The sequence below is a fragment of the Panulirus ornatus genome, chromosome 40 (genome assembly GCF_036320965.1).
Source record: "Panulirus ornatus isolate Po-2019 chromosome 40, ASM3632096v1, whole genome shotgun sequence".
Lineage (NCBI taxonomy): Eukaryota > Metazoa > Arthropoda > Malacostraca > Decapoda > Palinuridae > Panulirus > Panulirus ornatus.
The window spans coordinates 17,376,085-17,390,290 of record NC_092263.1 but is presented as its reverse complement, the minus strand read 5'-3'; the positions used below and the strand labels follow the sequence as shown (position 1 = coordinate 17,390,290).

Here is a 14,206-nt window from a genome sequence, read left to right as displayed (position 1 = left end):
ATTCTTTAGGTTAGAAGGACTTGGGAATCAGCATCTCACCTAAACTGTCACAAGAGTCCATTATTGAGAGCATAGTAGAGGAGACAAACTGACTTTTGGCAAATATCGGAATAGCTTTGAAGCATATGGATAAGGAAATATTTAGAAAGCTCTTCATATCTCATATAAGGCCAAAACTGGAATTGCTTTTCAAGTTAAGTCACCTCACCTAAAGAAGCACAAAGGGCTAATAGAAAAGGTCCAGGGAAGGACAGTGAAGATGGCACTGCAATTAAGGGAACTAAGCTACAGGGAAAGGCTACAGGCTTTAAATTAGCTTACCTTGGAAGAGAGAAGAATGAGGGACATTGTGATTTTAAATTTTTAAAACCAGGTATATGAAGGGGACAGTGACCAATTCTTTGAGATATGTAGGGATAGAGCAATCAGAGGACATAACATGAAATTAAGCAAGAAATTTATTAAAAAAGATGTATAGTAGTACTTTTTTAGTATAGGAATGGTGGATGAATAAAATAGAATGAATGAGGACATGGTTAATGCAGACAGCATGCATAGATTTAAGAAGTTTTATTATAGTAGAGAATGTTCAAGAAAAAAGGGCCTCTTGAGGGTAAAATTCTCTCCCCACATAGTACAAATCGGTGATAGATACACACACACACACACACACACACACACACACACACATACACACACACACACACACACACACACACACACACACACACACACACACACACACACACGGGCCTCCATGGTGTAGTGGGTAACATTGCTGACCATGAGTCAGCACTGGCCAGTTTGGAGTCAAACATGCATGGGTTTGAATCGAGGGTGTTTCAGTTGGACCTCTTCCAACCCAGGTGTTCATCCTATCCTCAGGCTAATTGATGAATGGATACCTGAGTCAGGCTGGAGTTAATGTGTGTGTGTGCATACATACATAAGATGTAAAGATATGCTACATATATACAAGGTTAAATTTCACCTCCCTCTCCACTGTAGCGATTAGATTCTGTGTGAATTTCTAGGTAAACAGCCTTTGGGATATCTTAAGACCCATCAGAGTATATTAGCTTTCTAATGAATTTATGTTTTTCCTCAGATTATATACCTCTTGAATCCTTCCATCAGCCTGAATTTTTGCTTTGATCCAAAGACTATCTATATTCCTGAGATCACTGAGGCCCTCTCTCATCTCATGACATCTTTCATGGTCTCTAATGTGATCCCTAACTTTTGTACTTCCATTTTAGATAGTATTTTCTTTTGATCCTATTTCTTGATTAGTTCAAACAGCTTCTTTAATGGACTGACCTCTTGTCTTTGGTTTTTTCCTCATATTTCATTCTTGTTTTGTGGACTTAGTGAAAATTGTGTGATTTTGGGGCTCTCCCTTGTCTGATTTTATTTCTAAAGATCTTAATATGCTTCCTAGTTTAGAAAAGAAATCTCATTTGCATATAAACATGCAGGGAGTATTTTGAATACTTGGTTGTTTGTAATTACCTATTTATACTGTATGGGAAGGGAGTTTTATACTCATTGGGTCTCATCTCTTGAAATTTTTCTATCATACAACTTCCTATATTTATGTTTTCTGCATTAACCGTGGCCTCCTTCATATTCCACTCATCACCAGCTATTCTATAAAGTACTTCTTATCATCTTTCTTAACAAGTTTCTTGCTTGATTTTATGTTTTATGTCCTCTTGTTGCTTTATCCTTACATTCCGTGAAGTGCTGTTCACTATCCACTTTGTCAGTCTGTTTTAAAACTTAAAGGTTGTGATGAGGTCACCCCTCACTCTTCTCTCTTCCAAGATTGGCAGATTTAGAGCCTTAACTTTTCCTTGTAACTTAGCTTTCTTAATTCTGGTACTATCTTTGTTACTCTCATCCATACCTTTTCTCTTAGCTCTTTGTGCTTCTGTAGGTGAAGTGACCAAACTTGAGTAACATATTTCAGGTTTGGCCTTATGTATGATATGGACAGCTTGCAAAAAATTTCCACAGCATTGTACTTGAAAGGGATTCTGATATATGCCAGAAGATAGTTTGTTTTTTCTGTTTTCCTAATGTGAGACTTTGGCGATAGATTAGGGATTATGCTTACTACCAAACCCTTCTCACTCTCAGAATCTTGAAGCTTACTTCTTGCCTCATGGTTGTAATTTATGTATCATCTGTTTACTTACAGTTACACTTTTTTTTTGCTAATTCTTTGGCACATTTTGTTCCCGTTTCCCAAGTCAGTACTTAATATTTACTGCATGGATATCCTTTAAGTGTACAGTACTTAGAAAAAAATGATATAATGAGTTTTACAACACTTTGAGCATATAATTTGAATCTGAAGTTTTCCAACACCCAATGTTTTCTAAACTCTCAAGAACTGGCACAGACAGACTTAAATCCAAATAGTATATCATTTAGGGGCCCCTTCATACATTATTCCCTCCCCTTACTTGTACACAGTAGGCCTGTTGGAATGTAGATCCTCTCAGATCTTGAATATTAGCATACAGGGGCAGTAATGCATATGGAAATTGACCAGGTAAATTTTCCATGCACAGAGTCCATGATGCTGATGTTTGGAGTACCAATGGGCTACTCCACACCTCTAACAATGACAGACAGATCCAGCAAAATCAAGCGTGGGACTCTAGGTGACTGTTCTGTCCTCAGGCCTACCATGATGGCTGCTGTACCTGTAAGTTGCTTTTCATAAAATGGGCCATAGAGAATGTGCTGTACAAGTTAGAATGTCTTTTGAACAGACAGGATGTAATGATAAGCCTCTCTGTTGCAGACTAGTGTTTAGTTTTTTGTATTTTTCTTTACCTGGTAGGAATACATAGGTGAAGAACTAGTTTAGTTATTAATGTACAGTCAGGATGTGAAAAAAGGACTGGTGACTGTGAATACCTTGTTTAAAAAGATTGACATGAATAAGTGTACGTGGATGAATGGAGTTGATGGTGAGAAGGCAAGAATCCAGGCTGTGGAAATGAGTTGTTTACGAGAAGCATGTAATATGACTCGCTGGAATGAAAAAAGTAATGAGTGTTTATATATGAGATTTGGTATAGCAGGGAATGCAAAGAGGATGAATTGTTGAGTGGCAGGATGGATTAAAAATAATATTTTGAGGTGGTTTGGGCATATGGAAAGAATGCAAGATAGGGAGTTTACAATTAGAGTGTTTGAGAGTACGATTAAAGGGTCATTGTGAAGGGAAGACCAACTATGAAATAGGGAAATAGAGAGGAAGAGTAATGGAGGGAGAGAAATGATGAAAGAATGCATGGAATGGTGTAAGAACAGGGATAAGTGGAATTTCTTTTGCTATGGTGACCCCATTGATGGGGATTCCAAGAGGGAATGGGCATCAGAGATATGAATAGATAGAAGGCATTATTTGATTGCTCTAATGTCCTAATTGACATGAACATGCTAAAAAGAGGGTTTTGGATGTAAGTGTGCAGAGAGGGGCAGTTGATTGTATGTCTGATCACCATTTGGTAGAGGAATGGGTAAAGTATGTAGAAGCTTAATGAAAAGAGGAAATGATATGAGTGGGAAGAGGATGATTTAAGTGAGCTTGGAAAAGCTTGTGTGAGGTGATACTGGAGATATTGGTTGAAAAATGGCAGAAGATGAAAGTGATTTGAAACTAGGGATTCGCATGTATTATGGGAAGGAGTGCTTTTTGTGTGAGGAAAGTGTGTGGCTTGAAGAAGATGAGAAAAGTTAGTGGGTGAAGAGATGAAGAAGTTAATCTGTCAGTAAAAGAAAGAGATGTATCACTGTTAACTGCAGGGAAGGAGTATGGGTGACTTGGGGAAGTACAAGAGGAAGATGCAGGGACTGAAAAGGAGAGGAAGTGAGAGATGGGGTAAGAGAGTATTAGTAAACTTGAAAGAATAAGAAAATGTTTTGGAAGGAGAGAATAGTATGACGAGAGGAAGTAAAAAGATGGAAGCTTCATTTAAGGGAGCAGATGAGAAAGTAGTAACAGGCAAAAGAGATGTGAAGAGGAGGTGTAGGGATGATTTTGAAGGACCTTTGAATGTTAAATGATAGGATGGCAGATGTGGTGTGTTTGAGACATACTTACCTACAAGTTCCTATGATTGATGTTACTAGACTCCGCCTGCTTGAGTTTTCAATGCAAGTTGAAAGTAATTTTTGGTTAGGCTGTATCTCTGGGAGTAGTCTTTTTGAAGAAATTCTCACTCTAAAGGAGTCTGTATTTTCCAGCTACTGGAAGTAGTACAATCTTGGTAACACCAGGACTTTCATGAAAATTAACCTGGAATGATGAGATTCTACCCCGATTGCAAGGCTTGTGCAAAGTGCTTAACACATTTTGGATGATGAATAAGACTGTTCTGAGCGACCATCTGCTTTCTTTCTTTCTTTCATAATTGTTTGCTGTTACCAGTGTCAGTGAGGAAGCACTAGAAACAGAGAAAAGGCCTCATTTGCTCACATCCATTCTCTAGCAGTTGTGTAATACACTAAAACCACAGTGTCCCATCCACATCTATACCCAACAGACCATACTAAGAATTCCCTGGCTGCTTCATATTCTGTTTCATTCCATTAACAGCATGTTATCCCATGTATAGCACATCTCTCTTATTCAATCTAACCTGTGCTAGCCTTTTTCCTTCCTGCATATTCAATATCTGAGCACTCACAATCTTATTCACTTCATCCCTCGATCTCCAATTTGGTCTCCCCCTTCTTATCCCCTCCAATTCTGACAGTCTGTCCTTACTCACTCTCCATCATTTTTGCATACCCTCCTCAACTCTCTCAACAGTACTATCCTAATTACCACACCTCTCATCTTATCAGTACTTCCTTGATAATCTTCCTCACACCGCTTATTGTCCCTAGACATTTCATTTTCAACACGTTATTCCTCTTTGTGCATTTTCATCTACAGCCCAAGCCTTGCATCCAGACAACACTATCTGGATTACTATACCTTTAACATACCTATTTTTCCCTCCCAAATGTGACCTCTTTTCATACATTCTTCATTGCTCTCAGAACCTTTGTCCTTCACCCACTGTATGACTAACCTCAGCTTTCATGGTTCAGTTTGCTGCCTTGTCCACTCCTAATTATCTAAAACACATCACTTCCAAGTTTTTATATTCAAATTCACACTCCAGCAAACTTCTCTTTGCAATGCTGAACCTGAGAACCTTGCATTTACTTTTAACTCGTTGTTTTCCTTTCACACATTCCCCGAAACTCAGACACCAACTTCTGCAGCTTCTCACTTGAACCTGCCCCAAATGCTGTATGATTAACAAACAACTGAATCACCATTAAGGCCCCCCTCTCCCATAAGACTGCATAACTGTCCCTTTCTCCAAGACCTTTGCATTTACCTTTCTTACCATGAATAGCCATGGTGACATCACACGCCCCTTCCACAGACCCATCTTCCCCTGGAACCACTCTCCGTCCTCTTTTCTTTCTTGCACACATGCCTTAATCTCTTGATTAAAACTCCTCTGCTTCTAATTGCTTTGCTTCCATACCATATATTTGTAAAACCTTCCACAAGATATGTCTATTAACCCAGTCCTATGCTTTCTCCTGATCCATAAATGCCACACACAAAACCCTCTATTTCTGTATGTATTTCCTAAACATTTTTTTAAAGCAAACACCTAATCCTCACATCTGCTACCACTCCTGAAACTGCATTGTTCCTCTGCAGTTTGATTCTCTTTGCATGCCACCACACTCTCAATCACTACTCATTCATACAACATTCCACATATACTCAACATACTTTTTTTTTTTTTTTTTTGCCGCTGTCTCCTGCGCTTGCGAGGTAGCGCAAGGAAACAGACGAATAAATGGCCCAACCCACCCCCATACACATGTATATACATACGTCCACACACGCAAAATATACATACCTACACAACTTTCCATGGTTTACCCCAGACGCTTCACATGCCCTGATTCAATCCAGTGACAGCACGTCAACCCCAGTATACCACATCGAGCCAATTCACTCTATTCCTTGCCCTCCTTTCACCCTCGTGCATGTTCAGGCCCCGATCACACAAAATCTTTTTCACTCCATCTTTCCACCTCCAATTTGGTCTCCCCCTTCTCCTCGTTCCCTCCACCTCCGACACATATATCCTCTTGGTCAACCTTTCCTCACTCATTCTCTCCATGTGTCCAAACCATTTCAAAACACCCTCTTCTGCTCTCTCAACCACGCTCTTTTTATTTCCACACATCTCTCTTACCCTTACGTTACTTACTCGATCAAACCACCTCACACCACACATTGTCCTCAAACATCTCATTTCCAGCACATCCATCCTCCTGCGCACAACTCTATCCATAGCCCATGCCTCGCAACCATACAACATTGTTGGAACCACTATTCCTTCAAACATACCCATTTTTGCTTTCTGAGATAATGTTCTCGACTTCCACACATTCTTCAAGGCTCCCAGAATTTTCGCCCCCTCACCCACCCTATGATCCACTTCCGCTTCCATGGTTCCATCCGCTGCCAGATCCACTCCCAGATATCTAAAACACTGTACTTCCTCCAGTTTTTCTCCATTCAAACTTACCTCCCAATTGACTTGACCCTCAACCCTACTGTACCTAATAACCTTGCTCTTATTCACATTTACTCTTAACTTTCTTCTTTCACACACTTTACCAAACTCAGTCACCAGCTTCTGCAGTTTCTCACATGAATCAGCCACCAGCGCTGTATCATCAGCGAACAACAACTGACTCACTTCCCAAGCTCTCTCATCCCCAACAGACTTCATACTTGCCCCTCTTTCCAAAACTCTTGCATTCACCTCCCTAACAACCCCATCCATAAACAAATTAAACAACCATGGAGACATCACACACCCCTGCCGCAAACCTACATTCACTGAGAACCAATCACTTTCCTCTCTTCCTACACGTACACATGCCTTACATCCTCCATAAAAACTTTTCACTGCTTCTAACAACTTGCCTCCCACACCATATATTCTTAATACCTTCCACAGAGCATCTCTATCAACTCTATCATATGCCTTCTCCAGATCCATAAATGCTACATACAAATCCATTTGCTTTTCTAAGTATTTCTCACATGCATTCTTCAAAGCAAACACCTGATCCACACATCCTCTACCACTTCTGAAACCACACTGCTCTTCCCCAATCTGATGCTCTGTACATGCCTTCACCCTCTCAATCAATACCCTCCCATATGATTTACCAGGAATACTCAACAAACTTATACCTCTGTAATTTGAGCACTCACTCTTATCCCCTTTGCCTTTGTATAATGGCACTATGCACGCATTCCGCCAATCCTCAGGCACCTCACCATGAGTCATACATGCATTAAATAACCTTACCAACCAGTCAATAATACAGTCACCCCCTATTTTAATAAGTTCCACTGCAATACCATCCAAACCTGCTGCCTTGCCGGCTTTCATCTTCCACAAAGCTTTTACTACCTCTTCTCTGTTTACCAAATCATTTTCCCTAACCCTCTCACTTTGCACACCACCTCGACCAAAACACCCTATATCTGCCACTCTTATCATCAAACACATTCAACAAACCTTCAAAATACTCACTCCATCTCCTTCTCACATCACCACTACTTGTTATCACCTCCCCATTTGTACCCTTCACTGAAGTGCCCATTTGCTCCCTTGTCTTACGCACTTTATTTACCTCCTTCCAGAACATCTTTTTATTCTCCCTAAAATTTAATGATACTCTCTCACCCCAACTCTCATTTGCCCTCTTTTTCACCTCTTGCACCTTTCTCTTGACCTCCTGTCTCTTTCTTTTATACATCTCCCACTCAATTTCAGTTTTTCCCTGCAAAAATCGTCCAAATGCCTATCTCTTCTCTTTCACTAATAATCTTACATCTTCATCCCACCACTCACTACCCTTTCTTATCAACCCACCTCCCACTCTTCTCATGCCACAAGCATCTTTTGCGCAATCCATCACTGATTCCCTAAATACATCCCATTCCTCCCCCACTCCCCTTACTTCCATTGTTCTCACATACTTATACCTCTGTAATTTGAATACTCAACTGTTGTCCTTGCCTTTAACAGTAGCACTATACGTGCATTCCACCGATCTTAAGGCACTGCACCATGATCCATACATACATTAAAAATCATGACTGACCAATCAACAATAAAGTCACTCCTTATTTTGTAAAATTCAGCTGCAAATTTATTTGCTTTAGCTTCCTTGCCTTATTTCATCTTACGTAGTGCTTTCGACACCACTTTTCACCATACCACTTTCCATGATAATATTGCTTTGCATATCACCCTGACCCAAACCCCTTTCCTTTGCCACCTTGTCATCAAGCACACTCATGAATCCTTCAAAGTACTCACTCCACCTCTTCCCCTCGTCACTACCTGTTTCCACTTCTGTTTGTCCCCTCCAATGATGCTTCCATTTGTTCTTTTGTTTTTTCTGACAATATTAATCTCCTTCCAAAACATTTTCTTATTCTCTCTGAAGTTGACTGGTACTTGCATGCCACAACTCTCATTTCCCCCCTTTTTCAGGAATTCCTGTCACTCTTGGCCTTCCACTTCTTGTACATCTCCCAATTACTCACATTCCATTCCTTTACATACCACAAATGCACATCTCTATTCCCTTTCACAAGCAGCTGTACTTCATGATCCCAACACTCATAACCCTTTCTTACCTGCCTGCCTCCCACCTACTGCTTGCCACACACTTTACTTGTACATGCCAGCACTGCTTCCCTGAGTCCCTCCCATTTATCACCCACTCTTCTAGCTTTTTTTTTTTACTCTCACTCATGCCATTCTACACTTAATCCCTTGTGGTATTTCTTCACATGTCTCTTTTCCAAGATCACTCACCTTTACCACCCTCTTCTCACCTACAGCATATCCTCTTTTTTCAAAAACCGTTTCTAATCTTCACCCTTACCTCCACCGTAATGATCAAACATCCCTCTAGCTGCCCCTCTCAGTATGTTCACATCCAAAGATCTCTTTTTCGTATTCCTGTCATTTAATGTGTAATTCAACAATGCCAGCTAATTTTTTTCCACAAAAAAAACGAAGGGTGACCATTATAACTCCTCTTTCACCATGTTTGCTTTGGCATTCACCATTTCCAAGAGTTTGAATCCTCCTCAACTCACATATCCTCAGTATCCTCAGACATATTGAATCTCTCTGTCTTCTCTCTGATCACCATTTGTAGCTTCCATAAGATGAGATCCACTGGTGATACTCTTTCTTATCCTACTAATGTCTGTCATCATTCCTCAAAGATTTTTGAGGAATCCTAAGTATTGTCCTTGACATATCCATAGCTTTTGACAGGATATGGGATTGGGGCCTCCTCTTGAAGCTCCCCTCTCTTTGTTGCTGTTCCTCACTTTGCTCATTCACATTCTAACTTCCTCTATGGCTGATCTCTCTGTGTAGTTTTAGATGGATCAGCCTCTCCCTTTTGTTAAAGATTTCCTTTCTTCCACAAATGACCAAATATACACAAATGCTGACTACTCATCACTGCATTCCTCCACTTCGTTCAATTCTGCTTGTTTCACTCATTCTGCATCTTATATCGACACAACTTAGTAAACTCAGACTTGAGAACAGGATATCCCAGTGGCAGTGGCATAGACAAAAATCTGGTTAAGTTTAATGCCACTTAGACCCAATTTCTACCCAACTCTCTGTTGAAAACTCCTTACAACTTTCCTCTCTCTTTTGACAGTTCTCTAACTCTGCCTTTTCATTTGGTGAACATACTTGGTATTACTCTAACATCCACTCTATCTTGGATACCCCACATCATGGAAAAAGCTAAGTCTGCCACAAAGAAACTGTGAGTCTTGTGTAGATTACAAAATTCCATTTCATTGAAAGAGTTGCTCCGTGTATACAAAGGATTAATCTGTCCTTGTATGGAGTACTGCTCTCACATCTGATGTGGTTCTAGATTTGCATCCTAAGTTGACAGAGGTGAGTTGAAAGTAGTCTGACTTATGAAGTCAACATGGCTCACTCAAAACTTTTACTCACTTGCACAGCACCACAATGTTGGCTCACTTTTCCTCCTTTGTAGGTATTATTTTGTTTTTTGCTCTCAAGAGCTGGCTGCTTATGTGCCTTCACCACTAGCTAGACCATACAGTACTCAGTAAGCTGCTTTGTCATATGATTATTGTGTGCCATTGGCAACTAAGGGTGGGCTGTTTTGATAATTTTTGCTTTCTGTACACCTTGAAACTTTGGAACTCCCTACCTTCTCATGTCTTTCCCTGTAACTATCGCCTGGCATTTTAGAAAAGACAGGTTTTTCACTTCCTTCAAAAGTCTTAGATATTTTCCCTTGTCTCTTCTTTTTCCCCTTTCATTAGCCTCTGTATGTTTCAATTAAGGCCTCAGCCTTGATGTGGACTTTTGTCTGTGACTGGAGCTTCCAGCATAGAAAGATAAAAAAGTTAGAAGAGTAATAGAAGAGGGAAATGTGCTTTGTTCAGACAAATAGAAGAATGGAGTGATGGAGGTGGTTGCCATAGTGGCCAACCAGGTGGATGTGTGTCCTGATGACCCTTGATGGCCTCCAGCCATGCTACTTCTCAGATATAGACAAACTCTTCAGTAGGAAATAAATTTTTCATCCTTATTAATAGATGTTTTGTAGTAGAATCAGTAGTACTTTTCAGTTCAAGTGGGTTAATATTTTCCCACCACTTATTTCACACCATACACTTGTTTTACCTTGATCTTGGGCATAGGGATATCTTCTGCCCCTCTCATTTTATCATACCTCTCTTGTGATATGTCCTCCTAAGAAACAACAACAACTTTTTTAGAGTCTAAGACATGATAATAGCCTCAGTATATCCCTGAGTTGCTGACTTCTTTCTTTTAATGCTTATGACAGCTGAATTTGCAAAAATAGAAAAAATAAAGTAATTGAAGGGAAGAATAGTTAAAATGGGAGGCAGCTTAAAAGTTATAGGGAACATGTATTACTATGAAAAGTATGCCAGCATTTATATCTAAAGATGTTATGAAATAATGATGTATTTTGTTGTTTATGTAGTATCATATGTAGGATATTACATATGTATCAAGATGTGCTTTGTGGGTGAAGTTTGGCAGCATTTGTTTACTTTGTGTTGAATTTGCTACCCTCAAATGGCACTACTTATCAGAGTTAGATACCCATTTTAGAGTCATAGGAACTTCTACAAGCTTCAAAATGCAGATATAATTCTTAACACCATGGGGAAAATGCAAACTTTGCACAGTTTACTGTAAAAAATTTGTTGCAAAATTTTGATCTATGCAGCGAAAGGGTTAACGGGCACTCCCACTTGACAAAACGTTAGTTGTTCAAGGTATAACACATGAAACAAACATGACTTGCACTTCCCACACTGTAGATGTTAACACAAAAGCAACAGATAAACTAGGTCCCCTAAGAACATTATCTGATATCAGATTTTGACAATTAAGAATCCTTTGGTATCTCTTATAACAGCTCATGTGATCCATCCTAAACTATGCCTCAGCTGCTAGGTCTTCAGCCTGGTTAGAAGCAAATACAATAAAGCTGCAAAGCACACAAAACAGAGCCATTAGAACAGTCACTGACTCCCCGGCAAATACAAACATTAAACAGCTATACAGTGAAACCAAAAACCTCATTATACGATGCCATTTTTCTGTGCTTGGGACTCATTTCAGACCGCTTTATAAGTAACCACCAATCCCAAGTAGAAATGAAAAGCTTAATCTTGTTTCACACTTCAGGAACACCTTCTACCCTCAACAATCATAACACTGACTAAACACATCAAATGACCCAATAAGCACAAAATAGCTACCCTCCTATCTCAGCCTTGAACATCACCCCACCATTCATACACCCATCTGAAACCACACTTCCAAGATATGTACACGATAACTTGTAAATAAATTTTTTCTCAATCTCTTTATTTTCTTTTTAAGAAAGCTTTTCTCAAAATCTTTTCCTCCTGGATGACATGATCTCAAGGCTCACAGGATGATCCAACTGTGGAATGAAATGTAAGTTTTGAAGTATGAAAGTTGTTTCAGTTGAGGTTGGTGTAATGTGATTATTCTTCACTTTGATATGTTGTTTCCTACTTTCTGTTTTGAAAAACCTTTTTATAACTTTCAGTGACCACCAGTGGACTAACATTTGGTTTCCAAAAATTATTAGGCTGTTCAGTACCAAGTCAGGGGATGACATTATTGCTGAGTCAAAGCTATTTTCTGGTAGGTAGGCAGGCTTTAGCTGAGGCAGAAGGGCTCTATCTATCTATCTGTTTATATTTCTGATGCCCATTCCCTATAGGAACTCCCTCAAGGGGGTTGCGATGGGAAAAGAGTCTCCATAACAGGTAAACTCTTCCATAACAGGTAAACTCTGTTTCTGCTTCATAGCCTCTAGTGCCTCACCCTTAACAGGCCACCAGCAGAGAGTAACTGTAGCATAGTGTCTCCATAGTCTCCTACCTAATGTTCCTACTCACTACTTCCTATTGTGTCTACCTAATGTTCCAAGCTACTGTCTCGTCCTAATGCTTCCACCTAATGCTCCTACATACAAGTTCTTTTTAGTGTTTCTATTTAATGCTTCTGCCTAATGTTCCTACCTACTTCTTAATGTTTTTACCTTATTCTCCTGCCTGTTGTTCCTACTGACTACTTCAATTTATTGCACCATTCATTTTGCTAAAAGGCAAGGCTAGTGCATAGTGCTCTTCATAGGAAAATCTAGTTATGAAGAATATGTGTGAGTTATGTGTTGTGTTTGATTAGGAGAGATTATATGTTTATGGATATAATGACAGCAGCCCACATGTGGGTGAGGTAGAAAGAAAAGACAGCTAATTGGGTCAGAGGAGTGCATCATGACAACCACTGAAGTACTGGCTCACTGTGTAGCTGTTACTAACCCTCCTGATACCCAGGTGGTAGTACCATTGATGTACCTTCCTGGTAAGTGGCTACCTACCATCTACTACCTACCAGAGAGCCTTTAGTACCAAAGAAGTAGTTAGTGAGGGATGAGGGGCCCTTACTTTACTAACACGCAAAGGGTAAAGTTTTTATTCCTGAGTATCATAGAGAGAAACTGTTTTTAATATTTGATACTTCAGATTTTACATTTATTGTAGTAGGTGCTTAAAGCTATTTTTGTTGCTTTAAGAACTGATAATCAGAAAATATTTCCAGAAATCCTTTATATATTGATTAGATTACCTTCATTTTTTCATATCTAGATTTAATGTGTATTATGCACTGTAAAGTGATATTTCATTTCTTAATTTTTATCCACAGCTAATTCTTGATCGCATCTATAAAGGTATCCTTGAGAAGGTAGAATCCCAAGGACCTTGGCTAACAAAGCTGTTTCAGTATGGCCTTGATTACAAATTGAACTGGATGCGACGGGGATGGAACACCCCTTTCTGTAACTGGTAAGTTCCAGTGATAGTTTTAAGATGATACCACATGGCATGTAAATTTAATTGGCCTTTCATGCACAACCTTTTCACTGTTTTTTATTTCTATGGATCATGGATACACATTCCACTGACTTATTTTTAAGTTCTGGCAGCTAGATAACCATCATATCGAAATCCAGCTAGAATGACAAATTTGCTGACCCACCATTTTATGGAGAAATTCAGAATTCAGAAGGGGAAACCAAAATTAAGTAGTTTTGTATTGAGCTGTATTTGGAACCAGTACAGGTACTAATATTGGATGGGGGGTGAGAAAACCAAGCCGGAGCTGACTCATAGAGCTGCCTGACATGTATTAGCTAGTCTGCATTCTTGCAAATCCTTTTGCTTGCTCTTCATATTTATACATGAAGAAGTCGTTTAATGATATTTCAGGATTGCATTTAATGGAGCCTTAATCTCAAGAATTTAGATTTTAATTTTCCTAGCAGTTGCCATCTTACTGATAAAATTTCTAAGCCCTCCTTTAGCATAACTGATAGGTAGAAATTTTCTTAATCCTTTTACTGTTGCAGTGGAAGCCTCATTTTTAATCTGCTGTGTCAAGCTTTTTTAAATTTTTGAAACCAAAAAAAGATGTATGTTGTG

At 39.4% G+C, this 14,206-nt stretch overlaps 1 protein-coding gene across 6 annotated transcripts in view; it reads left to right on the top strand.

Annotated features, from left to right (window-relative positions):
- Nucleotides 1-14,206, top strand: part of Acsl (Acyl-CoA synthetase long-chain) — a 155,593-nt gene that overhangs the window by 72,016 nt on the left and 69,371 nt on the right. For all 6 annotated transcript variants that reach the window (XR_011715523.1, XM_071685739.1, XM_071685742.1 and 3 more), the window contains exons 7-8: nt 2,580-2,716; nt 13,431-13,570. Coding sequence is in view for 5 of the 6 variants with exons in the window: in XM_071685739.1 (XP_071541840.1) it covers nt 2,580-2,716; nt 13,431-13,570 (277 nt within the window). In the remaining variant the exon portion in view is untranslated. The remainder of the gene's footprint in view (nt 1-2,579; nt 2,717-13,430; nt 13,571-14,206) is intronic.